Raw genomic sequence first — 26,155 nt, forward strand, 5'->3', positions numbered from 1 at the left:
TGGTCCTGACACACAAACATGGATTTCTCACTGAACAAGCTCACAGCATCGCCCCATCCTTTCTTTTGCTTAGGGTTACACACACAGACACCCAAGTACCATTTGTTCTACTCTTGCATAGTGGCACTATACACCACGTGTACCCTTCTGCATTTTTCAAAATCACAGTTGGTTTGGGTCAAATTATTACAGAAAACTCCACTCTCCCTGCTCACTTATCAAGCCTTAAAGAAAGACTGACAGGTGTGATGTCACAGCACAGCTGCTGCCTGTTTTGAGGGTCCTGGCCAACTGGGACTTCAAGCAGCTTTCAGGGGGGGAAACAGCTGACATTTAATTTTTCAGTGAGAACTGAACTATATACCTAGATCTAGATCAGGGCTGCTCCGGCCCTTCGGCAGATGTCGGTCTACAAATCCCATAACCCCTGGCTATTGGCCACTGTGGCTGGGGATGATGGGAGTTGTAGTCCAAAAACAGCTGTGGGGGGCCCTAAGTTGAGCAGGCCTGATCTAGATAGATAGATAGATAGATATAGACATCCCTGTTGTATGGAGTAGATAAATATTTGCTAACTATGGGGGAATCTGTAGCTCCAAACAAAATGGATACAGACTTATACTTCCCCAGCAAATCTACTTGTTGTAATAATTCCACAGCAACATGACAAATATAGCTTTGAATATTTGAACCTTCTTTTATTGACTGAAATTAGACTCTACTCTTGGACTTTTATTTCTTGTTCCTTTGTGTTTCTATGTTTGTGGCAATAAGGAAGCATGTTTATTTGACTACAATAAAAAAAGAGGGAGTAAGGGGTCACTAACACTTCATGAGTACCCAGGATGTTGGGGGCAATATGCTAAATCATTGTAAACCGCTTAGAGAGCTCCGGCTATGAAGCGGTATATAAATGTAAGTGCTATTGCTTTTGCTATTGCTATTGTGGTGGTGGGTGGTGGTCTGGTGGTGATGGTGATGATGATGATGATAAACTGTGTTAACCACCCCATAACAAATTGTTCTCTGGGTGGCTCACAACACAAATAAGGATATCTGTGTGCCATGAGTGGGCAAGTCCTTCTCCCTCCCAGGAAATGATGTCATAAACTCACCTGCTTCCGATAATTCTTTCTCATAATTTAAAACAAGAGGCAGTTCCCTTCTAGTTCTCTCACGCAGACGAACCCTGGTTGTTGGCATAGCTCCTACTGGGTTTGAGAGGCTTTGGGGTGGGGCAGACCCAGGACGAGGCATAGGTAAGCAAGGCAGCTGTCTAGGCTGCTGCATGCATTGGGATGCAACAAGTGACAATTTTAACTATCCTCTATAATAAAGAGCTTGAGTCTGATCCTGTGTCCCTGCCCGTGTCTTTCTCGGCCGTTCTGGGCATGCGCGGAGTGCATGCCCAGAACGTCCGAGAAAGATACGGCCGCATGGACACGGGCGGCCATGTTGGGTCCCGGTAAGCGGCAAGGGGAAGCAGCAGCAGGAGGCGGTGGCGACTGGAGCCGATGCCAGCCGTGGTGGGGCGGCAGGGACCAGCCCTGCCACTAAAACAATAAAGGAGAAGCGGAGACCGGGGGAGGGCAGAGGCGGCAGCAGCGGAACCAGCCCAGCTGCTAAAAAGCCGACGGAGTGATGAGGAGGCAGCGGGGGAAGCAGAAAAGGGGAGGCCGACGGTGGCGGGGGGGCCTTGCCCGGCCGGGGAGACCGGCCGCGGCATGGAGGCTGACGGCGGCGGGAGGGGGAATGGCGGCACGGGGCCCGGAGCGCACAACCCCCCTGCCGGGAACGCAGTGGGCCCTGATACCAGGGGCAGAAGGTGAAAATAGGGGGAGCGGTGGCTGTCCGGCAGCTGGCCACAACAATGGCCGCGTGGCGTGGCAGGCCCGGCCCGCCGCGGCTGACATCGGACCCAGTCGCCAGCTCCTGCTGCTGCTTCGCCGCCGCTTCCAAAACTGATCACTGTTAACTGTTTGCCGGCCGGGAGGAGGAGCAGAGGGCCGGTAAGAAAAGAAAAATGCAGGGGGAGGGAAAGGGCAGGGGGAGGGGCAAGAGGGAGTGGGGCATGGGGGAGGGGCAAGGGCAAGAGGGAGTGGGGCAGGGGGGAGGAACTCTCCCCTACTAGCGCCCGTTATTTTAACGGGCTTGAAAACACTAGTGTGTTATAATTTATAAAAATACTAGCTGGGCTAGGCATAGAGCATCTGTGCCTCCGGCCAGCCCGCCCACTACAGCTGTTCCTCCCCCACCACACTGGCATGCCCAGCTTTCTGGCTAGCTGGCCGACCAGCCACTCCCCCGCCCCGCTTGATTCTCAGCCCTCCCCCCCACCCACTTTCTGGCCGGCCAGCCGGCTGGCCTGCTTCCTCTCCACTCCCCCCACGCTTTCTGGCTTGCAAGCAAGCCAGAAAGCCGGCTCGCCACCTCTTCCCACCCCCTCCTCCTGGCAGGCGGCCAGGCCAGGCCAAGCTGCCACCTCTTCCTCTTCTGACCAACCAGCAGCCGGGCCAGGGCCAGGCCAACCCACCTCCTCCCGTGTCCTCCTCATGGCGGCCAGGCCAGGCCAGCCCGTTGCCGCCTCCTCCAGCCTACCGGTGGCTGGGCTCCTCCCGCCTAGGCCAAGCCGCCACCTCTTCCTCTTCCAACCAACCAGCAGCTGGGCCAGGGCCAGACCAACCCACCTCCTCCCGTGTCCTCCTCATGGTGGTAGGTCCAGGCCAGCCCGCTGCCATCTTCTCCAGCTAACCGGTGGCTGGGCTCCTCCTGCCTCCTCCTCCTGGCGGCCGGGCCAGCCTGGCCCACTGCCACCCGATCTGGCCGACCAGTGACCAGGCCTGGTCGGCCTGCCACCACCGCCACTGTCTCCCATCACCATCGCTATCCCCTAGGCAGCTGCTCTCGCGAGAGCTGCCACATATGGGATTTGTGATGGGTACGTTTAGGAGGATTAAATATATAAATAATTTTCTTTGCCCATGGTACACGGAAGCCAGCGTGGTGTAGTGGTCAGAGTGCTGGACTAGGACCGGGGAGACCCGAGTTCGAATCCCCATTCAGCCATGATACTAGCTGGGTGACTCTGGGCCAGTCACGTCTCTCTCAGCCTAACCTACTTCACAGGGTTGTTGTGAGGAGAAACTCAAGTATGTAGTGCACCGCTCTGGGCTGCTTGGAGGAAGAGCGGGATAGAAATGCAAATAATAATAATTAATTATTATTATTTTGTGTGTGGCCCCATTCGGGGGAGTAGAGAGGGCTGTGTGGCCCCATTCTGGAGCTAAGTCAGGGCCAGTGCTGCATTTGCAGTGTAGCCGGAGAGACTCTCACTGCCTTAAAGGCAGGGAGAGCTGCTCCTGGCTGTGCTGCGAATGCAGCACTGGCCCTGACTTAGCTCCCGAATGGAGCCACACAGCTCCTTTGGGGAGTTAGATGGCCAGCGCTGTGTTTGCAGCATGGCCAGGAGAAGCTCTCCCTGTCTTTAAGGCAGCGAGAGTCTCTCCAGCTGTGCTGCAAATGCAGCGCTGCCCAATTTAACTCCCAAACGGGGCTGCACGGCCCCCTTTGGGAGCTAAACCATGACCCCTGCGTCTGAAGGCAGATGGGGGTGGTGGTGGCTAAATGCTCCCTGCCTCTGACGTCAGATGCAGGGGCCATGGCGAAGGCGGCAGAACACAGGCCGCCTCTGGCCTCCCTCCACTCTTGGTCCAAACCCACCCAAGTCCAGTTCCTGAGTCTGTTAATGGAACAGTTCTGGAGTGCTGGCTAAACACTCCAATGGTACTGTTGGACTAATTTGGAGAATCAGAGTGGCTATAGGGAACAGTCCATTACAGTGTCAATTTGTGCAAAAGTTTTGGTCTGGGTGGAAAGGGTTAAATACCCCCTCCTAGAGGGCCAGTTCCCCAACCAAATGATAGAAGATCTCCTTATGCATACATGGCTGGCCATACATGGAGCAGCTTAGCAATTTCTCTTCTGAATAACTGGAAGCAGGGCACAGACCCAACATCCATTTTTCATACCAGGGTTCAGCTCTGGAAATAAAAATCAAAACAAGTGCTTCTCTGGGCATGGACAAAGGGCATATTTTTCATTGCCAAAACGCACCCTATATCTAGCATTTGAACAGGGCAGGGAGAAAGAGCACCGGTTTCTGCTGGCCCAAAGAGCCTACAAAAGAGGCTGAGGCTCCAAAAGTCTAGAATGCCACTTTCAGAGTACGAGGTCCCCAAAGCTCCTTCTCCATGCATGTGGTTTTGAATGGGAGGAAGTTTTGAGGCCTGCCTCTTTTGCTCCTGGGGAAGGCAACAGCCTCCGCCCCCTCCTTCTAGTCTGGGTCCAACGCTGAAATCTGATTTACTAGCACTGTCTTAGAGGAAGAGAAAGGCTCAGTGCTCTGACTGGGTGGGAGGGGCAGAGAGGAAAACAAGTTTGTTTTTGCTTGCATCCTGATGTCTGAGCCATGGCTGCTCTCGGCCCCAGTGAGAGGTTTCAGGAGGAAGCAACTTGCTCCATTTGCCTGGACTTCTTCACAGATCCTGTCATGCTAGACTGTGGGCACAATTTCTGCCGAGGCTGCATTTCCCAATACTGGGGACCATTATCCGCAGTCACTGTCTGTCCTCAGTGCCGAGAGAGAGTTCAGGCAAACTTGAAGGCAAACAGGCAGCTGGCCAGTGTGATTGAAGTAGCCAAAGAGCTGAGTGTGCAGACGAAGCAGGAAGCCGGAGCGGGGAGAGTCTGCGAGAGGCACCAGGAGCCCCTGAAGCTCTTCTGCCAGGAGGATGAAGCCCCCATCTGCGTGGTGTGCAACTTATCCAAGGAGCACCGAGCTCACACTGTGGTTCCCCTGGAGGAGGCTGCCCAGGAATACAAGGTAGGGACTCCCCGTTTCATGGATTGAGATATCATGATGGGGTGGTGGTGGTGGTGGGGATTTTGAGAAGTGCCAGAACAAGTGACTACTGGGATGGGGGAGAAGACTGAGCTGACCCCAGGCTCAGCAGCATTGTTCCTGAAGCAGAAGGGCTGAGTGGAGTGCTGGAAGCAAGTTGCTCAATGAAGGCTTCCGGCCTTGAGTCATGTGGCAGGAAAAGGGTTTTCGTCATCTCATTGGGTAGCAGGGGCATAGCCAGGTTAGGAACATAGGAAACTGCCATATATTGAGTCAGACCATTGGTCTATCTAGCTCAGTATTGTCTTCACAGACTGGCAGCGACTTCTCCAAGGTTGCAGGCAGAAATCTCTCTCAGCCCTATCTTGGAGAAGCCAGGGAGGGAACTTGAAACCTTCTGCTCTTCCCAGAGCGGCTTCATCCCCTGAGGGGAATATCTTGCAGTGCTCACACATCAAGTCTCCCCTTCATATGCAACCAGGGCAGACCCTGCTTAGCTATGGGGACAAGTCATGCTTGCTACCACAAGACCAGCTCTCCTCTCCTGGAATGGAGAGGAGGAATGGGATGAGATTTTGAAATGGGCCACTCACTGCCTTCCTCTCCGTCTCCTGGCCCGATGTCTCTGCTAACTATCCCAACTAGTTACAAGGTGTAAATAACAGCAGAACCAATTAATACAACAGAATCAATAAAGAACTTTAATCATTGCACATATTCCAACTACAGTTTCAGCACACTACTGTCTTCTACAAGTTCAGCAGTCTGTAACATCTCTGCAAGATTAACCCATAGATAAATCACTATCATGGTCCTGGAATCAATACTGAGTCTTAAAAGCATTTTTAACAGGTGGGTTCTTGAGGGCACAAACAGCAACTGAACTCACAAGAAAGTAAGAATATAAAAACAAATATTCATGCAAATATGCATTAGCAGAAACATTTCAACACACAACAACTTACTCCCATCCCACATATCCCCCACCTTTCTGGCTGTAAAGGATCCAATATTTAAGCAACTGAATTTGTAAAGATATACAAGACACTCTGTGCAGATATACATCAAAATAATTAACCCATTTTACAGCACTGCCACACACACACACACACACACAAACACACATACATATAGGTTATACACAGCATCAGCTTTCCTGTTTCTGTTTGTCTTTTTTATGGGTGTGTGTGTGTGTGTGCGCACACACGCTATAGTTTTTATTGTTTAACTGATTTAAAATGTGGTTTTTATGGAGTTGTATTATATTTTAACTTTTGTAAACCAACTAATAATAATAAATAATAGTAATCGCTCACTGCTTTGCATTAACTGCAACCCTACTATTTAGAAGAACATTGTAACTCTGTTTTAGGACTGGGAAGTGAGAGCTGCACCCAAACACTTCTCCTCATAGTAAAATTTCGTAGGACCTACTCCTAGGTAAAGCCTACTCAAGGAACGGTTTATAATGAAGTAATGATAAAGCACTACCTTTCTCAAGGCTTCATTTCAAGATAAGGATATTGCTGCCCTTCCAAGGGTTAGCAGCTCTCTCTACTCCCCTCCCCATTCCACTTCCCCAACCACGCCAAGTGGAAAGGTTTGGGACAGAGGCCTTGTGTCAGCTTGCCGCTCAGAGCAACATTTTTAGCAGCTGAATGGGTACTGTTAGAGAAGAGGCAGGTGCCTTTAAGGAAGGTAGAAAGCAAGTTAAGCATGGGGGTGTGTGTGTGCGTGCAAACACACATACACACACAGACATTCTCCAGCTTGTTTTTCTAGCTCTCTCACCTTTGAGGAAATGTGTGGTCAGGTATCCAGAGGGCTGCAGAAGCTGCAGTTTGGACATTTTAAAATGACACATGCATTTATACAGAGAGGCCAAACGATTATTTACATAATAAAAGCACACACAGAGGGCTCTCTGCTTGCAAACCACCCCCACCCCACAGTGGCTTTGCTTCTTATACACTTTATTTCCCTGTCAGTTTCCCTCGGACCTGATTAAATCGCTCAGATGTAAACTTCCCAAAGTATTTAGTCCTGTTGCAAATGTAAGCGATCTGCCCATGCCCTGCGCCTGAAAACATGCACCATATTCTGTTCCAAATGGACTTGGTGAGAATGAAAGACACAGAAATGCGACTGATGGTTGCTCCTCTCACTGACCCTCAAGGGCGCCCCTCTCCTCTTCCTTACCGGGAAGCAGTTCCCAATGATATCAGGGGGATTTGATTCCAACCTGCAAGGAATGGGTGAATTACCAGGGCTGCAATCCAGTGCACTATTGTCTGGTGTGTGCGGGCTGATCCAAACAAGTTTAATCCTAAATCAGACCAGCTGAGTTCAGTCCTGGGACTTTCTTCCTCGTTAGGATTGCAGGCTGCGCTCCGTCCCACCCTGTAGCAGCTTAAAGGGTCAGCGCCTGGTTACAAAGCACCTGGTGCTGCGGTAGTGTTACCCATGAATCTAAGCATTTCATATTGATCTATATGTATTGATCCTAGGGTATATAGTTAATGGAGAACTGAGCTCTTGCTACACCATTTGGATGGTAGCTGAAGAGAGCAAGAGTCCCCTCCATCTTGTATTCCTGAACGTATGTCAGTGGGAAAGAATCTGCTTCGTATGCTTTGGTTCTCATACTCTGTGCCTTGCAGACCTTGAAACTTGCAACACAGTATGTATTCTCTATGCCTTGCTTTGTTCTGGCCTACTGGTCAGGAGAGGTGATGATGCTGGTATCTGAACTGCCTCCTCGAAAGCTGCATAAGCACTCCTTTAACAATGGTAGTATTGTAAGGCTGTTGGCCTAATATGGAGTTGTACTGCCGGACTACCTGGCTGGCTTGTTGTGAATCATGATGTTTTCAGATGTATCAATTGTTGTATAAAAGCTTTGGACGGACACCATCTTGGGTCCGTCTTGTCTTTCGGAGCTATCCCCTAGACGGCCACTTTGTTAACTCTGCAGAATTCAATAAAGCTTCTTTGAACTATAAAGTTTTCTCCTCCTTGGTACGTACAAAATTGGCTATCGTCTACCAAGTAGATAGTAACCCGTTGGTTAACAGTAGCAACCACATTACCCCAATACTTTTATTATTATTTATTTTATTTGCCAAAGATGGGCACAAATAATAAAGAGGCGAGGGCACGGGGACGAGTACATTTCTCATCATTGGCTAACACCGAACTTCTCTCACCTCCCTCCTTCCGTGCACCTTCTTCCAGTCCTAACCGTTCCTCTTCGCGCTCTGCCTCTTGCGGCCTTTGGCCCCACCTACCAGCATGTAAAGCCGCGTGACAAAGGTGGCCCGCCGCGCCAAACTGTGTGTGGTTCCTAATAGGAACAAATTAAAGGAAATTGGGGGTAGCACTGCAAATAAGTCAGTTGGGACTGATCCTCACTGGGGCCTGGAGAACGAAGGGCAAACACAATGGCTTAGGAGGCCTGTGGGAGACCAAACATGCATTTTCTTTTATATATATATATATATTTTACATTGTTGCTGCCGTATGGCCGAGAGACGGCTACTGGGGGGTGAGCCAAGAGTAGTCCTTCCCTCCCCCACCCGGCAGCAGCGGTCTAACTCTCTGTGACGATCAATCGACTGCGCAGGCGCACCTCGCAGTTGGGAAGAGACGTGGGGCCAAAAGGTAGGCCCTCCGTCACTCTGGGAGTGAGATTGCCGCTGCTGGGGCGGTGGGGGGGGGGAGAAGGACTACCCCGGCTCACCCCCCAGCAGTCATCCTTCAGCCACGCGGCAGCAAAAATTTAAAATAATTTTTTTAAAAAATATATTAGGCTGGGTGGGCGGGCAATGGGGAGTCATGTGACATGTCTCGGGGGGGGCCTCGAGGCAGCAGGCCCCTAGATAACTGTCTCCTGTTGCTTAATGGTAGTTACGCCCCTGTTGGGTAGCTAGAGAACAGAGTTCTCTAGAACAGTTCACCTGCAGTAATTTTTAGGTTCAAAGGGGGCGGCCCACAGATCAGTACAACCGCAACAGTATTTGTACATCACTTTTGAACCAAAAGTTCTCTTGGAACTAAAGGCAATCAAAGATAGGCATGGAATTAAGAATAACTTTTAACTTGCCTGTGTTTATCCAAATTATAACTGAGAGTTTGTTTATGTAGCACATTTATTTACTGCCCCATATCCAAATATCTGTATGGTTTACAATCTAAAACACAAAACATTACCACAATTAAAACCATTCAAAAATATAGATAAAAACACTAAAATGTAAACTTGAAAACTATAAATTAAAAGCCTGAAAGTTTTACATTTTTTTCCAGGTGTTTTTGTGCCAAGTTTCTACCCCTCTTTCCATTCTAAATAGTCAACTTACAGGAAGCAAGGCAGGGTGCAAGAAATATAAAATCAGTACATATTACATATAAGTAATAAACAAATTGAAGCTGAATCCAAGCAAGACAGAGGTGCTCATTATGGGGGATCGGAATTTAAGGGATGCTTAAGAGCTTCCTGTGCTAGATGGGGTTACACTCCACCAGAAGGAGCAGGTGTCCAGCTTGGGAGTACTATCTCAGGTGGAGGCCATGGTCAGGAGTGCTTTCTATCAGATTTGGCTGATTTGACAGCTGCGTCCATTCCTTGAAGAGGATGACCTCAAAACAGTGGTGCATCAGCTGGTAGTACTCGAGCCTCCAGGCTTGACTTCTGCAATGTGCTCTACATGGGGCTGCCTTTGTACTTAGTTCGGAAACAGTTAGTTCAGAATGCAGCAGCTAGATTGGTCTCTGAGGGAACCCAGAGAGATCATATTATGCCTGTCTTAAAACAGTTGTACTGGCTGCCGATATGTTTCCGGGCAAAATATAAAGTGCTAGTTATTACCTTTAAAGCCCAGAATGGCTTGGGTCCAGGGTACCTTAGAGAGCGCCTTCTTCTGCATGGTCTCCATCACTCATTGAGGTAATCTGGAGAGATCCGTCTCCAGTTACCATCGGTACGTCTGGTGGCAACTCGGAACTGGGCCATTTCTGTAGCTGCTCCTGGTCTATGGAATGCACTCCTGGCAGATATCCGCAGTTTAGGCTTGCTATTGGCCTTTGAGAGAGCCCTAAAAACTTATTTGTTTGTCCTGGCCTTCCAAGACTTGTAAAGTGTTGTTTTTAAAAGTATTTTAATTGGTTTTAAATGGTTTTAATTGTTTTTGAATTCTTTTTATATTGTTTTTAGCACTGTATTTTGAATGGTGTATTTTTATATCTTTTTAAAGTTTTTGTACACCACCCAGAGCCTTTAGATGGGGCGGTTTATAAATGTAATAAACAAACAAACAAACAAACAAACAAACAATAAATAATAAGTAAAATATAACACCATAATAAAGGAGTTCAAAAGTACAGCATAGCAGGGAAAACAGAGGGGGATTGGTGCATGGGGGGATATCTTATACAAGGAACTAACAACTGTAGTTTCTTCTTCAGAATCAGATCTGCACCTATCTGGAGAGGCTGAGGAAGGAGAGAGAAGAAATTCTCACATATAAAGCAGACACAGAGAAGGAAAGCCAAGGCTTCCTTGTAAGTATCACAGACTGAAGAAATACTTGGGTCTAGAAGTGGAAAAGCTGAATATAAGACACAGAAAGTGTTAAAACCTATGAGGTAGCTCTTCTCATCAGAATATGTATTATGTTTTATTTTATGTTTTTGGTTTTTTAAAGATTGTGAGCCCTTTGGGGACAGGGATCCATCTTATTTATTGGTTATTTTTCTATGTAAACCGCCCTGAGCCATTTTTGGGAAGAGTGGTATAGAAATAAAATAAAATAAAATAATATTATTGAGGCACCCTGATCACCTGTCAAAAGTTCGTGAAAGGCTATTTTAAAGGTGGGCTCTTCTCTTTATGACATCCTTCCTCTGATTAATGTTTATACAGGAGAACATTGTTGTTCGCGGAACATAAGAACATTTGCTGTTCCACGTATCCACAGGGTGTCTTATTGACACCTGTTACCAGTATCTGCAGATATGAATGGGTTAAAACCCATGCATCTGCAGTTCCTAGAGGGCCAGAAATGACTGCAGAGGTCACTTTGTCTCTTTTGTCATTAGGAAGCCAGGAGGAGGAGCCATTTTGTGTCTCTTTTCTGGGTGGAAATGGACTTTTCTCCATGATTTTTCAAGGTTGTGGGAGGCAATTTGTCCTTTGGGGGGTATTCCTGAGCACATGGAGGAGCAGTGGAGCATTCCAGAGTAAGTTTTGGGCTGTTTGGGGGCTCTAAAAATTTCCCCCTCCACCCTGAAACTTAACCCCCCTTTCCCCATAGACCTAATGCCTTGTTACTCGTGGTTCCGTTACTCACAGTAGTAGGCAAGGAACGGAACCCGTGCAAGTAATGAGGTTCTCCTGTATAATCCATCTTTAGACATGTCCAAAGTGTTCTTTCTAGAGAATTCTCATCACCCAGCTCTTGACTCTGAAAATCTTTTACTGACCAAAATCCTGTGGCCAACTAAAGAAGTGCCAGTGGTTCAACGCTGTAACAGTGGAAAGGGGAGAGGAACCATTTTCACCAGTCTCTGTAGCTACCTGTGCTATCCCAAATATGTCCCTGGGGTCCATACAGTCTTCAGGCACATATTTCTTGGTGGTACCAGCAGCTGGGGAAGGGAGAGGAGATGTCAGAAACCACCCCTTCCCCCACTTACATGGGCTCAGGATTAAAGTACTGGAACTAGTCCGGCTATCAGCCACTATTTTGTGACATTGGTCTCTTTCCAGCTGCTTGCTTAAGGACAGCCCTGCTGGATCATCTAGCCTATCTAGTCCAGCATCCTGTTTCACACAGTGGCCCACCAGATGCCTGTGGGAAGCCCACAGGTAAGAGATGAAGGCATGCCCTCTCTCCTGCTGTTGCTCCCCTGCAATTGGTATTCAGAGGCATCTTGCCTCTGAGGCTGGAGATGTCCTATAGCCATCAGACTAGTAGCCATTGTGCTTGTTGCAGAAGCAAACAGAAGCCGAGAAGCAGAAGATGGTGGTTGAATTCAGACAGTTACACCAGCTTCTGGAAGAACAGGAGAAACATCTGCTGGTTAAGATAGAAGAGGTGGAGAAGGAGATTGCAAGAAACATGGACAAGCAGATGGCTGAACTGTCAAAGGAGCTCTCCTCTCTTGAAAATGTTATCCAGGAGATGGAGCAAAAATGTCAGCAGTCAGCGAGTGAACTTCTGCAGGTAAGATTGTGGCAGAAATAGGGTACAGGGGCAGAGCTTCAGTTGGGCAGATGGGTGAAGGGATGTGGGGCAAAGACACTGACCTAACTGGAGCGGGGTTGGAGTAACACATAATGACTAGGAATTGGTGAAACGGACCAGTTCTGTCTGCAATCAACATTGGGGTGGAAGAATGTGGGGCAGGGTAGTGTGGAGATGAGAAAATGTGTTGCTTCCCATGTCCTCCCATCCCAGCCTGGGTCATTCTGTCCTGCAACATGAAGAGTGGGGGCATTGCATGGGATCCCACCAGTGGGGAGCAGCTCTCAGTGCACCCTTCCTCTTTCATGGAAGTCATGCAGTTCCTGCCAGTGGCTGTTCTTCATAGAGTGGCTGCTAAACGATCTTCAAAGGGGAGAGTAGTCAAAAGTTGCCCTGACTGCCCCCACTCCCTGGGACCCATAAGGAGATGAGAGAGTCAGAGAGAAGCAGCTGACCTGCTCAGCGTGACTTTCTCTTGCCTTGATCTCAGATGGAGACAGGGGCTATTTCCAGCCAGGGATCGATCTCCAAGGAGGAGCCAGAACAAAGCAGGCAGGGCACAAGGGGCAGGGAGGATAGTATGGTGGGGAGGGAGCAGGACCAATGGCCACAAAAGGTGTCTGACCTGTGAGCTTTCAAGTCTGGGCAACTTTTCTCTTGTGCAACCCAGGATCGGGCTGGGGCTGTCTGCCCCTGCCACTTCCAGCCTGCCTTCTGCTCAGGCTGGCAGAGAGAGGACAAGTGGGAAAGTCAGCAGTTTACTGAGATCTGGACCTCCCTCTCCACCCCAACTTCCTGTTGAGGGTGGGGCCATGGGGGAAACAACCTCTCCTGGAGTGGCCCCTACAACAGTCCACTCCATTGTTTTTGTAGCTTCTCGCAACAATTTTCTCCTCTCTGGAGCAAGAGTGAAACAATTTTATCTTCCATTGCAGTCCCACAATAGCTGGAAGGCAGCAGTTTGAGATTCTTGTATTAGAGGGTTGGCTTCCAAGAGTACAATCTCCCTCTTCCAAACCTGGACATACCTTTTCCACTTTGCTTCCTGTCATTGCCTGTTTGCAATCTCCACTTTAAAAACAAAACAAAAACCAGTGTCATCTCCAATAAGATCTTCCCTTGTAATTATGGTTTAAAAAAATACACCCACTCCCATTCATGTTCACTCAAATGTAAGCCTCATTGTAATAGTGGACCTTCCTACCAAGAAGTTGAGGAAGAGGAGACTCTCGAGTCTTGAGGAAGGGCAACCCTATTTCTGAAGCGCAGTTGTCTGTGCAGGGGGTGCAGTTCTTGCCGATTCCCCCTTTCCCCTGGAAGGGCTCTGTGAGACCGAACACAAGAACATAAGAACAGCCCTGCTGGAGCAGGCCCAAGGTCCATCTAGTCCAGCATCCTGTTTCGCACAGTGGCCCATCAGATGCCGCTGGGTGCCACAGGCAGGAGTTGGGGGTGTGCCCTCTCTCCTGCCATTACTCCCCTGCAACTTGTACTCAGAGGCATCCTGCCTTTGAGGCTGGAGGTGGCCCACAGCCCTCCGACTTGTAGCCATTGATAGACCTCCATGAAGTCATCCAAACCCCTCTTAAAGCCATCCAGGTTGTTGACTGTCACCACATCTTGTGGCAGAGAGTTCCACAAGTGGATCACGTGTTGTGTGAAAAAGTACTTCCGTTTGTTGGTCCTAGACCTCCCGACAATCAATTTCATGGAGTGACCCCTGGTTCTAGTGTTGTGTGAGAGGGAAAAGAATTTTCTCTCTCCACTTTCTCCACACCATGCATGATTTTATAGACCTCTATCATGTCTCCCCACAGTCGTGTTTTTTTCTAAGCTGAAAAGCCCCATGTGTTGTAGTCTTGCCTCATAAGAAAGGTGCTTTAGGCCCCTGATCATCTTGGTTGCCCTCTTCTGTACCTTCTCCAGTTCAACAATGTCCTTTTTAAGATGTGGTGACCAGAATTGTACGCAGTACTCCAAGTGTGGTCGCACCATAGTTTTGTATAAGGGCATTATAATGTTAGCCGTTTTATTTTCAATCCCCTTCCTAATGATCCCTAGCATGGAATTGGCCTTTTTCACAGCTGCCGCACATTGAGTCGACACTTTCAACGAGCTGTCCACCACGACCCCAAGTTCCCTCTCCTGGTCAGTCACCGACAGCTCGGATCCCATCAGCATATACTTGAAGTTGGGGGTTTTCGTCCCAATGTGCATCACTTTACACTTGCTAACACTGAACCGCATTTGCCATTTTGTCGCCCACTCCCCCAGTTTAGAGAGATCCTTTTGGAGCTGCTCACAATCCATTTGGGATTTCACTACCCGGAAGAGTTTGGTATCATCTGCAAATTTGGCCACATCGCTGCTTACCCCTACTTCTAGATCATTTATGAATAAATTAAAAAGCACTGGTCCCAGTACAGATCCCTGGGGGACCCCACTTCTTACTTCCCTCCATTGTGAAAACTCTCCATTTATACCTACTCTCTGTTTCCTGTCTTTCAACCAGTTAGCAATCCACACATATACTTGTCCCCTTATCCCATGACCTCTAAGTTTCCTCAGGAGTCTTTGATGAGGAACTTTGTCAAAAGCTTTTTGGAAGTCCAGGTATATGATGTCAACTGGATCACCTTGATCCACACACTCGCTGACACTCTCAAAGAACTCCAAAAGGTTGGTGAGGCAAGATTTACCTTTGCGTAAGCCATGCTGGCTCACTCCAAGCAGGGCCTGTTCTTCTAGGTCCTTTAAAATTTTATCCTTGAGGATGTTTTCCATAATTTTGCCTGGAACGGACGTTAGGCTAACCAGCCTGTAATTTCCCGGATCGCCCCTGGATCCCTTTTTGAAAATCGGTGTTACATTTGCTACTCTCCAGTCCTCTGGTACAGAGCCCAATTTCAGGGATAAGTTATATATTTTAGCAAGGAGGTCAGTAATTTCACATTTGAGTTCTTGAGGACTCTTGGATGGATGCCATCCGGCCCTGGTGATTTGTTAGCTTTCAGTTTTTCCAGACAGTTTAGAACATCATCCCTTGTCACTTCTATCAGACTCAGCTCTCTAGCCTCCATCCCTAAAAAGCCTGGTTCAGGAACAGGTATATGCTCAGTATCCTCTGCCGTGAAGACAGATGCAAAGAACTCATTTAGCTTCTCTGCAACCTCCATATCCTCCTTAATAATCCCTTTCACTCCTTCATTTTCTAATGGTCCAACTGCTTCCCTGGCAGGTTTCCTGCTTCTGATGTACTTAAAGAAGTTTTTGGTTTTCCCCTTGATACTTTTGGCTAAATGTTCCTCAAACTCTCTTTTTGCCTTCCTTATTGTCACCTTGCATTTCTTTTGCCAGAGTTTGTGTTCCTTTCTGTTCTCTTCATTTGGACAGGCCTTCCAATTTCGGAAGGAAGTCTTCTTCCCTTTTATGTCTTCCTTGATGGTACCCGTTAGCCATGCTGGCATCCTCCTGGACTTAGTGGTACCTTTCCTCCTTTTGGGTATACAATCTAACTGGGCTTCTAGTATTGTGGTTTTGAGTAAACTCCATGCACTCTGGAGCGAAGAGACTCTCCTGATGTTCCCTTTCAGCTTTCTTTTCACCATACTCCTCATTTTGGAGAAGTTTCCTCTTCTGAAATTCAAAACGTCTGTCCTTGGTGATTCTCTCCCCGCATGTATGCTGAATTTGATGGCACTGTGGTCACTGTTTTCCCTAAAGGGTCGATGACACTGACATCACGCACCAGGTCCTGGGTGCCACTCAGAATTAGGTCCAAGGTCGCCTTCTCTCTGGTTGGTTCCATGACCAACTCTTCTAGGGCACAGTCATTTAGCGTATCTCGAAATCTGATCTCTTTGTCTTGACCTGAATATGAATTTACCCAGTCTATGTGATGGTAATTGAAGTCACCCATTATTACAGCCCTGCCTCTCCTTGATGCCTCCCTGATTTCCTCCTGCAACTCCCAGTCACTGTCTGCATTTTGCTCTGGAGGGTGATAGCACGTCCCCAGTAGCACGTTCCCTTTCTGGCCTTGTATAGTCAACCACAGGGTTTCTGTGGAGGACTCCAGTCCACCTAGGTTTTCTAGCTTTTTAGATTCTATCCCTTCTTTAACACACAGTGCTACCCCTCCTCCAAGGCGCCCCTCCCTGTCCTTTCTATAGAGTTTATATCCAGGGATAACAGTGTCTCACCGGTTCTCACTATTCCACCATGTTTCTGTTATGCCCACTATAGCTATTTCTGCGTTAGCAACCAAGCACTCCAACTCACCCATCTTGGCTCGGAGGCTTCTGGCATTGGCATATAAGCACCTTTATGCTGAATCTCTCCCCTGAAGTATACTATTCTTTGGACTCTTTGGTCTGCTGGCACAGGTTCCTGTCTGCTCTTTGTGCGGTTCTGCTCTGTCCCCTTCTGTTTTATCTGAATTCTTTGCAGCCTCACACTTTAAAGGATGGCTTTTGCCAAATGGGATACTGCCCAGCTCCCGTCGGCTGTTCCCCAGGTGTCATTTTAAAAGCTGCTCTGCAACCTTTCTGATTTTAAGCACCAGCAGTCTGGTTCCATCTTGGTTCAAGTGCAGCCCATCCCTTTTGTACAGGCCTTGCTTGCCCCAAAATGTGTCCCAGTGCCTAACAAATCTAAACCCCTCCTCCCGGCACCAACGTCTCATCCACGCATTGAAACCCCCTCAGCTCTGCCTGTCTCACTGTACTTGCGCGTGGAACAGGTAGCATTTCTGAGAATGCTACCTTGGGGGTCCTGGACTTCAAAATGCTACCTATCCACCTAAATTTGGCTTCCAGGACCTCCCGACTGCATTTCCCCACATCGTTGGTGCCGACGTGCACCACGACAGCTGTCTCCTCCCCAGCACTGTCTAGGAGCCTGTCTAGACACTGCATGATGTTCGTAACCTTCACACCAAGCAGGCAAGTCACCGTGCGGTCCACGCGGGTCACAAACCCATCTTTCTATCCCTCTAATGATCGAATCACCCACTACAAGGAGGCCCCCAACCGAAAAGCAGGATCCTGCTGTTTGCCATGACACAAAGTCCTCCTTAACCCCTTCCTCTCCAGTAACAGCAACAGGGACTCTATCAGCATTTTTCCCTTTGGCATGTCAGCTACTAATCGTAGCTGACATATCAGCAGGTATAAGAGAACATTTGTTCCATGGAAATAAAAATATGTCAGGACAACAGGAAACTAGGGCCAAATAGTAGAAGTCACACAGCACATTTTAAAGGAAGAGTGCTGGTTTGTGTTAGTCAGTATGTCCACTTACTTGCTTCAGCTGTTAGGATTTTAAGTCAGCTGCCCTCTGCTAAAAGGAAATGGTTCCACTTTGCTTGTTGATTTAATATCCTTATTGACACCCTGGCAGGCACTGAGTTCCCTCTTCTTTCTCTCTCTCCCTTCTAGGATGTTAGAAGCACCTTGCAGAGGTAAGCAGATGGATATTGCAGCATTTCTGAGGAGAATGTGGTATCATATTTGTTATACAGAATCATAGTTTTAATTAAGAAGGTTGGAGAGCAAAACCTCAAGAAGCGTGCTTCTGCCAGATATGTTGGCTATTTTGCATTTTTAATCATTTGATCTTTTATTGAATATTGGAGAGACATTCAATATTGTGGATGAAAAATTACACCCCAAAAGTGCGCTTGGGGGTTCGGGCTTAGGACCTGCTTCTGTCTCTATAGAAGACCTAATTCCAGCTGTGAGATCTCTGGTTCTAGAGCAGGTGTTTGAGTCCCTCCCTTGTTGAAGGAAACCATCTCCCCCTCCTCGAAAATGATGAGGTTTGAGCTTCCTCGAGTGCCAGTATGGCAAAGTCAAGTCCCAGGAGCTATTTGGGCCCCATAGAAAATGCAGCAGTCAATGTGATGTTCTCAGTTAATGGCTTGGTTGCATCTCCTGTAGCCTGGCCATTGCACTGGACCGTGCTGGGCATTATTGTGACTGCCCTACACAGTCCCAGGGTCCCCACTCCGTTCTATGGAGTATCTGTGAAACTGTTCACAAAAGAGCAGGAGGTAGAACTGTGTCATTTTCTTGGCCATGCTCCGACTGACTTCCTGCTGGTTTCTTCATCTCCATTCCTTCCCCCCCGCCCTCCACTCCAGAATTCTGGCTTGGATGGTTGATGGGTTCACATTTTGTTTCTCTACAGGTGTGAGAAGAAAAAGGTGTTTGAGAATCCTGTGACTTTTCCTCCTGCTCAGATGTGGAGAATCCGGGATTTGTTTGATAGTAAACCCTTCCTGAAGGGTATCATGAGGCAATTCGGAGGTAAAGAAGAATGACTGTGAAGATTTTATATTTATTTAATAATTATATTTTTATTTTGCCTTTCATCCTCAAACCCCAGGATAGGTAACAAAGTATGAAAATGATAAAAATTCATTAAAATGAACTTCAAAATAAAACAAAAATAACTGCATCCTGAAAAAAAGGGACAGGGGCCACTCATTGGCCAAAAGCATGGATCAAAATGATAGTCTTCAGTTTCCTCTGGATCCCTGGGAGAGAGGGAGCCATGCAGATCTCAATTGCAAGTAAGACCGACAGCCTGGGGGCAGTCACCAAAAGGCCTTGTCTGGCATGCTTGACAAACGACTCTCAGCTCCTCCCAGCTGACCTAGTCAGGTGGGTTGGTTGAGCTGCAAACAGGCAGTTCCCAAGCAGGGGTGTAACTACCATTAGGCAAGGGGAGGCAGTCGTCTTGGGGCCCCACTGCCTGGAGGGGCCCCCCAGAGGTACATCACATGACTTCCCACCCGCCCATGTTGCACCTCCTATGAATTATGTTGAGTCTCTTGGAGATCGGCAGGAGCAGAGAGTAAAAAAACTAGATTCAATGTGAACTAGATATTCACCGTATTCATAATTAGGATGTGAGTGTGAGTGCACTATATATATATATTGTGTGTGTATATCAGCGAGGGGCCCATTTTTTAATCTTGTCTCTGGGCCCCCTCCAACCTTGCTACGCCCCTGTTCCCAAGTAACCCAGGGCCCAATCTGTTTAGGACTTTCAAGGTACCTTGACTTGTACCCGGAAACAAATTGGAAGCCATTTCAGTGCCTTCAAGATCAGTGTAATATACACACTGTGGGAAATCTATCTGGCAGCTGGTTTCTTCACCATCTGTGGTTTTGGAATACCTCTCAAGGGCAGCCCCATGTAGACCGCATTGGAATAATCAAAATGTGACATGACTAAGGCATGGGTGACAGAAGCCAGATCGGCTTTCTCAAGGAGATTACATTGGTCATGATGTGAACGCGAAAGGCTGTAGGCCACATCTAATGGTTTCCTGTCAGCTCTCCCGGGCACACATTTCCTGGATAACACAGTTACCAACATCTTCTGTCCATCAAGCCAAACTTAGATGATTGCAATGCTTCCCTTTTTAAATGTGGTTGCATCTCTGGGGTTATTTCCGTCTTTTGTTTCATTCATACTGTGTACTCATAGTACACAGGTCAGCCGCTTGCTCAGGAGAGCCTCTGCCAACCATACAATGGGGGGAAAGCTTATCCTCCACCACAGTTCTCTGAGGAAACTAACAGACATTTAAGGAGTTAGGAACTGTAGAATCTAAAACAGAACTCCTTACAGTACCTAATGGTGATTCCTAAGCTAAACAGAGATGAACCAGAGTGATAAAGTAAAATCATGTAATGGTTACAACTGCAGAGATGGAACATAGAGAAAAATAGGATAATCTGCAGTTTTGGTTTAGATGTTTGGGACAAACTTTGGCAGGATGACAGCCTTCCTATTAGTTTCCACACAGAGGTATGCACACAAGTAAAATAGTACTACTATTTACATACCACTTTTCAACAAAAGTTTGCAAAGCAGTGTACACAAAAATAAATATTTATAAATGATTAATAATAATCATGTATTAATAAATGAGAACCCAGTTACAAACATACTCAGAATAGGAATAAACTGCTCTTTTCACACACACAGATTTCATGCAACACAAATGGGGGGCAGTGATCAACAACACAGGAGAAAGAGAGATGAGACAAAGAAAGTTAAAGACAAAACATAGCCTGAGCCCAAAGATATACCCTACCTTCCTAAATCTGCTGAGCTGATTTTCCCTAGTCAGTGGAGTGAAGCTGGATAACAAGGGAAGGGAGATTGAACATTGCAGCTCCCAGGAGAGAGAATCAGAGCGACACAGAGATCTGTGTTATTTCAACTTCTTTCTTCCTTCCTCTTTTGGAATCATGCTTTTGGAGGTGCCAGACTTTTAGTATACCTGAAAGATTGGAAACTGAACTCTCAAGGTGCAAAGAGAACAAAGAAACTGCCATGCTTCCTGTGGCTCAAAAGGTTTCTCATTGCCCATGATTTGAGCTTGATGGTGTATGTGTGAAGTAGGTAGGAGCATCCTTAACAAGCTGTCTAGCCTCTTGTAGTCTCTGCCGTTTTCCAAAATGGTGTCCCTGCACACACTGCTGAGGCAGACACAGGGGTGGGGTACCACTACTTTAAAGAACTACAGAAATGTGAGAACATTAGCATTCCTAATAATCGCAGGATCCATCTGTGATGGATTCGGGGTTACTCTGCTTTCCTGGGATCTGCTCTCAGTAGAAAGATTGTTCTGCTCCGGATTTAGGAGCACAACACTCCTTTAAGATAGGCTGCCACCAGTGTTCCCCCTAACAGGGATTCCCAGATGTTGTTGACTACAACTCCCATAATTCCCAAGCAAAGGTCATTACAGCAGAAGGTTCTGGGGGTTGTAATTAACAACATCTGGGAATCCCTGTTGGAGGGAACACTGGCTGCCACCAGGTAAAGACTGATCAGAAGCCAATAACCAGGCTCAGACACTAGGGATGTGCACAAATCGATTTTGCAATTTGATTTTAATTGAATCTACCCAATTTGATTTTGAATAGAATCTGCCTGATTCAATTCAAATTTGAATTAAATTGGTTCAAAACAGGTCAAATTGAAGAAGAATCCATTCGGTCCCATTTTTGTGCCTTTTAAAACCAATCAGGGTGCCTGAATGATTTTTTAAAGGAGCCAAAATGGTTGTGGAATCGATTCAAATTTGAGTCTGTCTGATCCTAGAAAATACAAAATATTAATTAACTCACACTGAGTTTTGCCTTAGTAGGTAGGTCTTTGGCTGAGAGAGCATTAATCTCCCCAGTTTCTCCCTTTCTGGACACCATAAGCAACTGGTGACATAGAAATTTGTATTACTCATGATTGGACTGGTGACAAAATGGTGGGGGATTGGGCCCTTATTTTATAGTGACTGCCCAGGAGGCTGCCCAAGAATACCATGCGGCCCCTTTGGGAGTTAGACTTGTGCTATTGCAGCACAGCCAGGAGTGGCTCTTCCCTACAGGGGAATGCTCTTCCCTGGCTGTGCCGCAAACGCAATGGCCATTTAAGTCCCGAACGGGAGCTGCGCAACCCCCACTCGGGAGCTAAACCAGCACCCCTGCATTTGACATCAGATGCAGGGGGTGTGTCGGGGCTGCAAGGTGCAGCCCCTGATTGGGCGCGGCCCGGGTTATTTGAACCTATTCGCCCAATGGTGGCTCCGCCCCTGCAAACACCTATTGCGAAAAAGGGTTTAAGATGATAGCTTTATGGCTCTGTCCCTTCAGTAACAAGAAGCATAGATTGTCCTCATTCAGGAACAAAAGGGAGGAATGTCTCCCATTCAGAGCACTCAGGGTGGAGTGGAAGATTTTCTTGAGCTAAGATGGAGATCTGTGTTTCTTCAAACCATCCCAAAAGTACCTGAGGCGGGAAGGGGGAGACTTAACATGTCACTACATATGGCATGGCATATGATCAAAGACAAATCTAAAGAAAAGACAAAGCACCACAAGGTAAATGTAGTGCCTGAATTGGCTCTTAATCTTTCACGAGAAATAAGAATGTTGATATAATGATATCAACAAATTGTTGCTACAATATTTGTTTGCAGTAAAATGCTGTGATACTTACTCACTGTTCTCTTTCTCTTCCCAGACGATTTGGTATCTGAATTTCAGCTGCAGAAAGGTAAATTGTGGGGTCAGATGATGGACAAAATTCACAGGAGGAATGGAGACTTGTGAGGAAGTGGTCTGCTTTTTTCTCATAGGAGTTCACCAGGTCTGTCTTGAGGTCTCTGGAGCCATCAGTGTGTGAATTAGGAGTAGAAGGAAATAAGAATGAGAGAAGGCCTCCAGGGCCTATGTTTGTTTTCTTTCTCTTGTTTTAAATATTTATCAATTTATTTTTAAATTTTATGCCCTTCCCTTCTGTATCTTTTCTCCCAGTTCAGTTCACAAATCATATAAGCAGGGAACTTAAGAACTTGGCAGCCGGATCAGATACAAGGTCTGTCTGGTCCAACTGTGGCCTGTCAGAGACTTCTGGTAGGCTAAGAAGCAGGACCTGAAGGCAACACCTTCCTCAGCAGCCAATGAGAAGAGAGCAATAATTAACAGCACCTGCTGCTCATTTAGCCACACACCCCTTGTCCCACCTGCACTGGCCGCTACTGCCCATAGTGTTTCCTCGCCTGTTATGGAGTGAAGTTCTAGTCTTCTTCCAATTCAGCTCTTCTTCAAAGATGGCAACTCTAAACCTGAGATGTCCATTGTTCATTCCTGTTTGATTATTACTGAATTAGGACAGTTGCATTTCCCTAACCTAAGTTCAGAAGAGGCTCCAGCTGGCAATGGTGCTTGCTCCCCTTACTTTCCAGGGAAGGCCGACATCCAAACAAATCCTGCATTTGCACAAACAGGAGTATGTTGTGCTAACTAGTATGTGGGAAGCTTGCATTCCAGGATAGTGCTGCACCAGTGGGGACCGCTCTGTGCACCAAGATGCAGAATCTGGTGCACCTCCTGATGGTCAAGCTCTTCCTGCTTTGGCTTTTGAAGCAGGGAAAACTTGCACAAGAGCACAACTTTGGACTTTTGTGCACTTAAATGGCCTTGTTGCAGATGCACGACTTGGTCTGTTGTATAAACAAAGTGGTAGTGTGGATGTTGGCCAATGAAATCCAGAACAGTAGTTGTATTACAAAGAGCGTTAGCATGGATATGTCTCATGTATGAAAGGAAGGAGAAGAGCAGAGCCCTTGCAATGTAAAGGAGACTGCAGCAGGTGCAGCCTTGTTTCTGAGGTGCAGCGTCCAGCTGGTTGCAGATCTGGATAATGGGTCTGCACCAGTGCTATTCCCAGTCCGGACCTTGCAGGGGTGTGGGGGAGAACTATGTACTTTGCTCGCCAGAGTTGAGGCACCTGGATTCTTCCTTGAATTCCTGAATGGCCAGTTTGCATGGGAAGTAGAAAACCTGTTTTCCCATGCATTCCTCTCCACCTCTGCTAACTTAATGAAGAATAATAGAACATTAGAGCTGGAAGGAATCCTGGACTTCTTCTAGTGCAACCCCCTGGTCAGATCAGGAAGCTGCCACAGCAAGAAGCCAGACACAAAAATATTTGTATGGGTGTCTTTGCCTTCTGGAGCAGTGCTGAATGGCAAGTGAGGCAAGATGTAAATATTTCCAATAAAAAACTGAAGCTTGGGTCCTGATTCCATGAGGAGGGAATGTTCTCTGTCCCTAACTCTCCTGCTTCCACCTTTTCCTAGGGTTTCAGTTACAGTCTCCACTGAAAAGTAGAAATAGTAGAAATAAGGAAAAGAACATCCCAAATGTGGATGCCAGTATATTTGGGTGTGAAGTCAGTCTCCCAGCTGACTCTGTTTCTTTTCTCTTTCCTCCCCTGCACCCAACTCCCAACAGCTAATGTCACTCTGGATCCATTGACAGCTCATCCCCAACTCATCCTTGCTGAAGATCATAAAAGCGTGAGAAAGGGAAAGAAATTGCAAAATCTGCCCAACAATCCTGAGAGATTCAGCAATGGCTGTGTTGTGCTGGGATGTGAGGGATTCACAGCAGGGAGACATTGCTGGGAAGTTAGTATGGGAAGTGGCGGAAACTGGGCTGTGGGTGTTGCAAGGAAGTCTGTGAAGAGAAAAGACCGTTTCAGATGGGGTCCCAAGGAAGGGATCTGGGCTGTGATGAAGTGTGGTCATGTGTTCCAAGCACTCGCTTCCCCTGATGACATTCCTCTGCACCTGAGTGGGGAGCCTCAGAGGCTCCGAGTGACTCTAAACTATGCTGAGGGGCAGGTGGCCTTTTTTGATGCCGACTCAGCAGCCCCCATCTACGCCTTCTCAGAATCTTCATTCCGAGGACAGACCCTTCTCCCTTTCTTTTGGGTGGGTTGGAGAACAACCCTGACAGTCTCCCCCCGAGGAAGCGGAAGAGTGGAGACAGATGAATATTAAGCTACAGAAATTGCAAGTCATGTAAATATATCTAGTTGGTTTTTTGTTTTTTGGTTACACTATTGGATCTGTGTTGTTTTTTTAAAATGTGTGTAGAATTTACGAAGCCTTTGTCTTAGAGCAAGCCCACGTGAGGGGAAGAAAAATGCTGAATCATCCCCTCTATGCTTTCAGAACAAAGGTTTCTCCCCAAAAACTTTCCTTTATTCCCAGTAGTTCATGCTGCCACCACCACCCGATTATTAATAGAATTTGACCCCCTGCCCCCTGGGCTTGAGTGGAATTCCCAGAGAAACTCTCTCCTCTGCAACTGGAAAACTACAAAATCCTTCCACATGCAAGTTTACACATGGTGAGAAAACTGGTAGGTTGCTGAACGATTTGAGACGTGTTGCACCAGAGACAAATACTCCTTTCAGCCCCACTTTCTTGAGTTAAAAATCCACTCTAAGAGGCTTGTTAAAATTGCAAAGAACAAAAAGAAAAAGAAAGCATTGGGATCATTTGGGATTTGTCAGTAATGCCTTTCGAAACTCTGTGGTGACCACTACAGGCTTCCAACCTTGGTCACCAAAACTAAATCACTCACTCAGAACCTTGCTTTCTTTTTGAAGAGTTATGCTATATTTCTTTTAAAAAGGCAGTATCAGAATTAGTCATGTATCAGAATGTAACATGTAGGCAGTATCAGAATTAGCCTCTTCATATTATAGTTTGGGGCTTAGCAGGATCCTAACCCAGGTCAGAGCAGTGCCCAGATGGCGACTGCAGCAGCAATGAGCACAGAGCCAGGATGGCCCCTGAGACCCGGAAGCACCTTCCCACAGGAGAAGGGGAAAGCAGGAGAAAGGGGAAAGCCTCATTATATCACAACTGCATTCTGATTGGCCACATGAGGGCAGGAGGCAGGGAAAACCCCGTTCAAGCCATTGCAAGCCTGAAGGCAACACCTTCATTTGCTTTCCCCTGGCAAATAACCAGCCCACATGCCAAGAATTAATCCTGCGGCAGTTGAGACAAGGCAGAGTGCAGCAGCCAGGGAGAAGAGAACAAGAATGAGCAGAACCTGCAGTTCATTTAGCACCCCCCCGTCCTGCCTGTACTGGCCACTGATGCCCATAGTGTTTCCTCACCTGTAATTGAGTGAAGTTCTAGTTTTTCCCCATGAGAGCAGACCTCCTGGATCAGGCCCAAGGCCCATCTAGACAAGCATCCTGTTTCACACAGTAGCCCACCAAATGCCTCTGGGAAGCCCACAGGCAAGAGGTGATGGCATGCCCTCTTTCTTGCTGTAGCTCCCCTGCACAGGGGTATAGGGACACTAGAGTGGGCAGGGGGCAATCACTCCTTGGCTGCCAGGGTCTTGGGGGGGGGCTGCCAAGGCATCCTGTCACCCTTGGCCAGGGCGCCCCTTGCCCCCTCCTGCACGCAGCCAGCCCAAGTGCTCACCAGCTGGTAACACAAGGCACAACCTTCTTCTCCCCAGCCAGTGTTTCACTGAAACACTGGCTGGACTGGGGAAATAAGCTGAATGAGCCAGAATTTCAATAAAATCATGATTGGGGTGAGTGGGAGAGGGTCCAACTGGACCCTCTCCTGGACTGTGGCCACGCCCCCTGCTTCTGACAACAGCTGCCGGGG

The 26,155-nt window shown here is 47.4% G+C and overlaps 1 protein-coding gene across 1 annotated transcript; it reads left to right on the plus strand.

Annotated features, from left to right (window-relative positions):
* The first annotated feature begins 3,741 nt into the window (after positions 1-3,741).
* LOC128343094 (E3 ubiquitin-protein ligase TRIM39-like) lies at positions 3,742-24,576 on the plus strand. Its single transcript, XM_053291606.1, has 7 exons — positions 3,742-4,882; positions 10,364-10,459; positions 11,893-12,123; positions 17,583-17,605; positions 18,334-18,452; positions 22,189-22,221; positions 23,964-24,576. Exons 1-7 carry the CDS (start codon positions 4,469-4,471, stop codon positions 24,512-24,514), a joined length of 1,467 nt encoding a protein of 488 aa, XP_053147581.1. The 5' UTR covers positions 3,742-4,468; the 3' UTR covers positions 24,515-24,576.
* Positions 24,577-26,155: the final 1,579 nt, after the last annotated feature.

The sequence above is a fragment of the Hemicordylus capensis genome, chromosome 2, assembly GCF_027244095.1.
Source record: "Hemicordylus capensis ecotype Gifberg chromosome 2, rHemCap1.1.pri, whole genome shotgun sequence".
Classification (NCBI taxonomy): Eukaryota; Metazoa; Chordata; class Lepidosauria; order Squamata; family Cordylidae; genus Hemicordylus; species Hemicordylus capensis.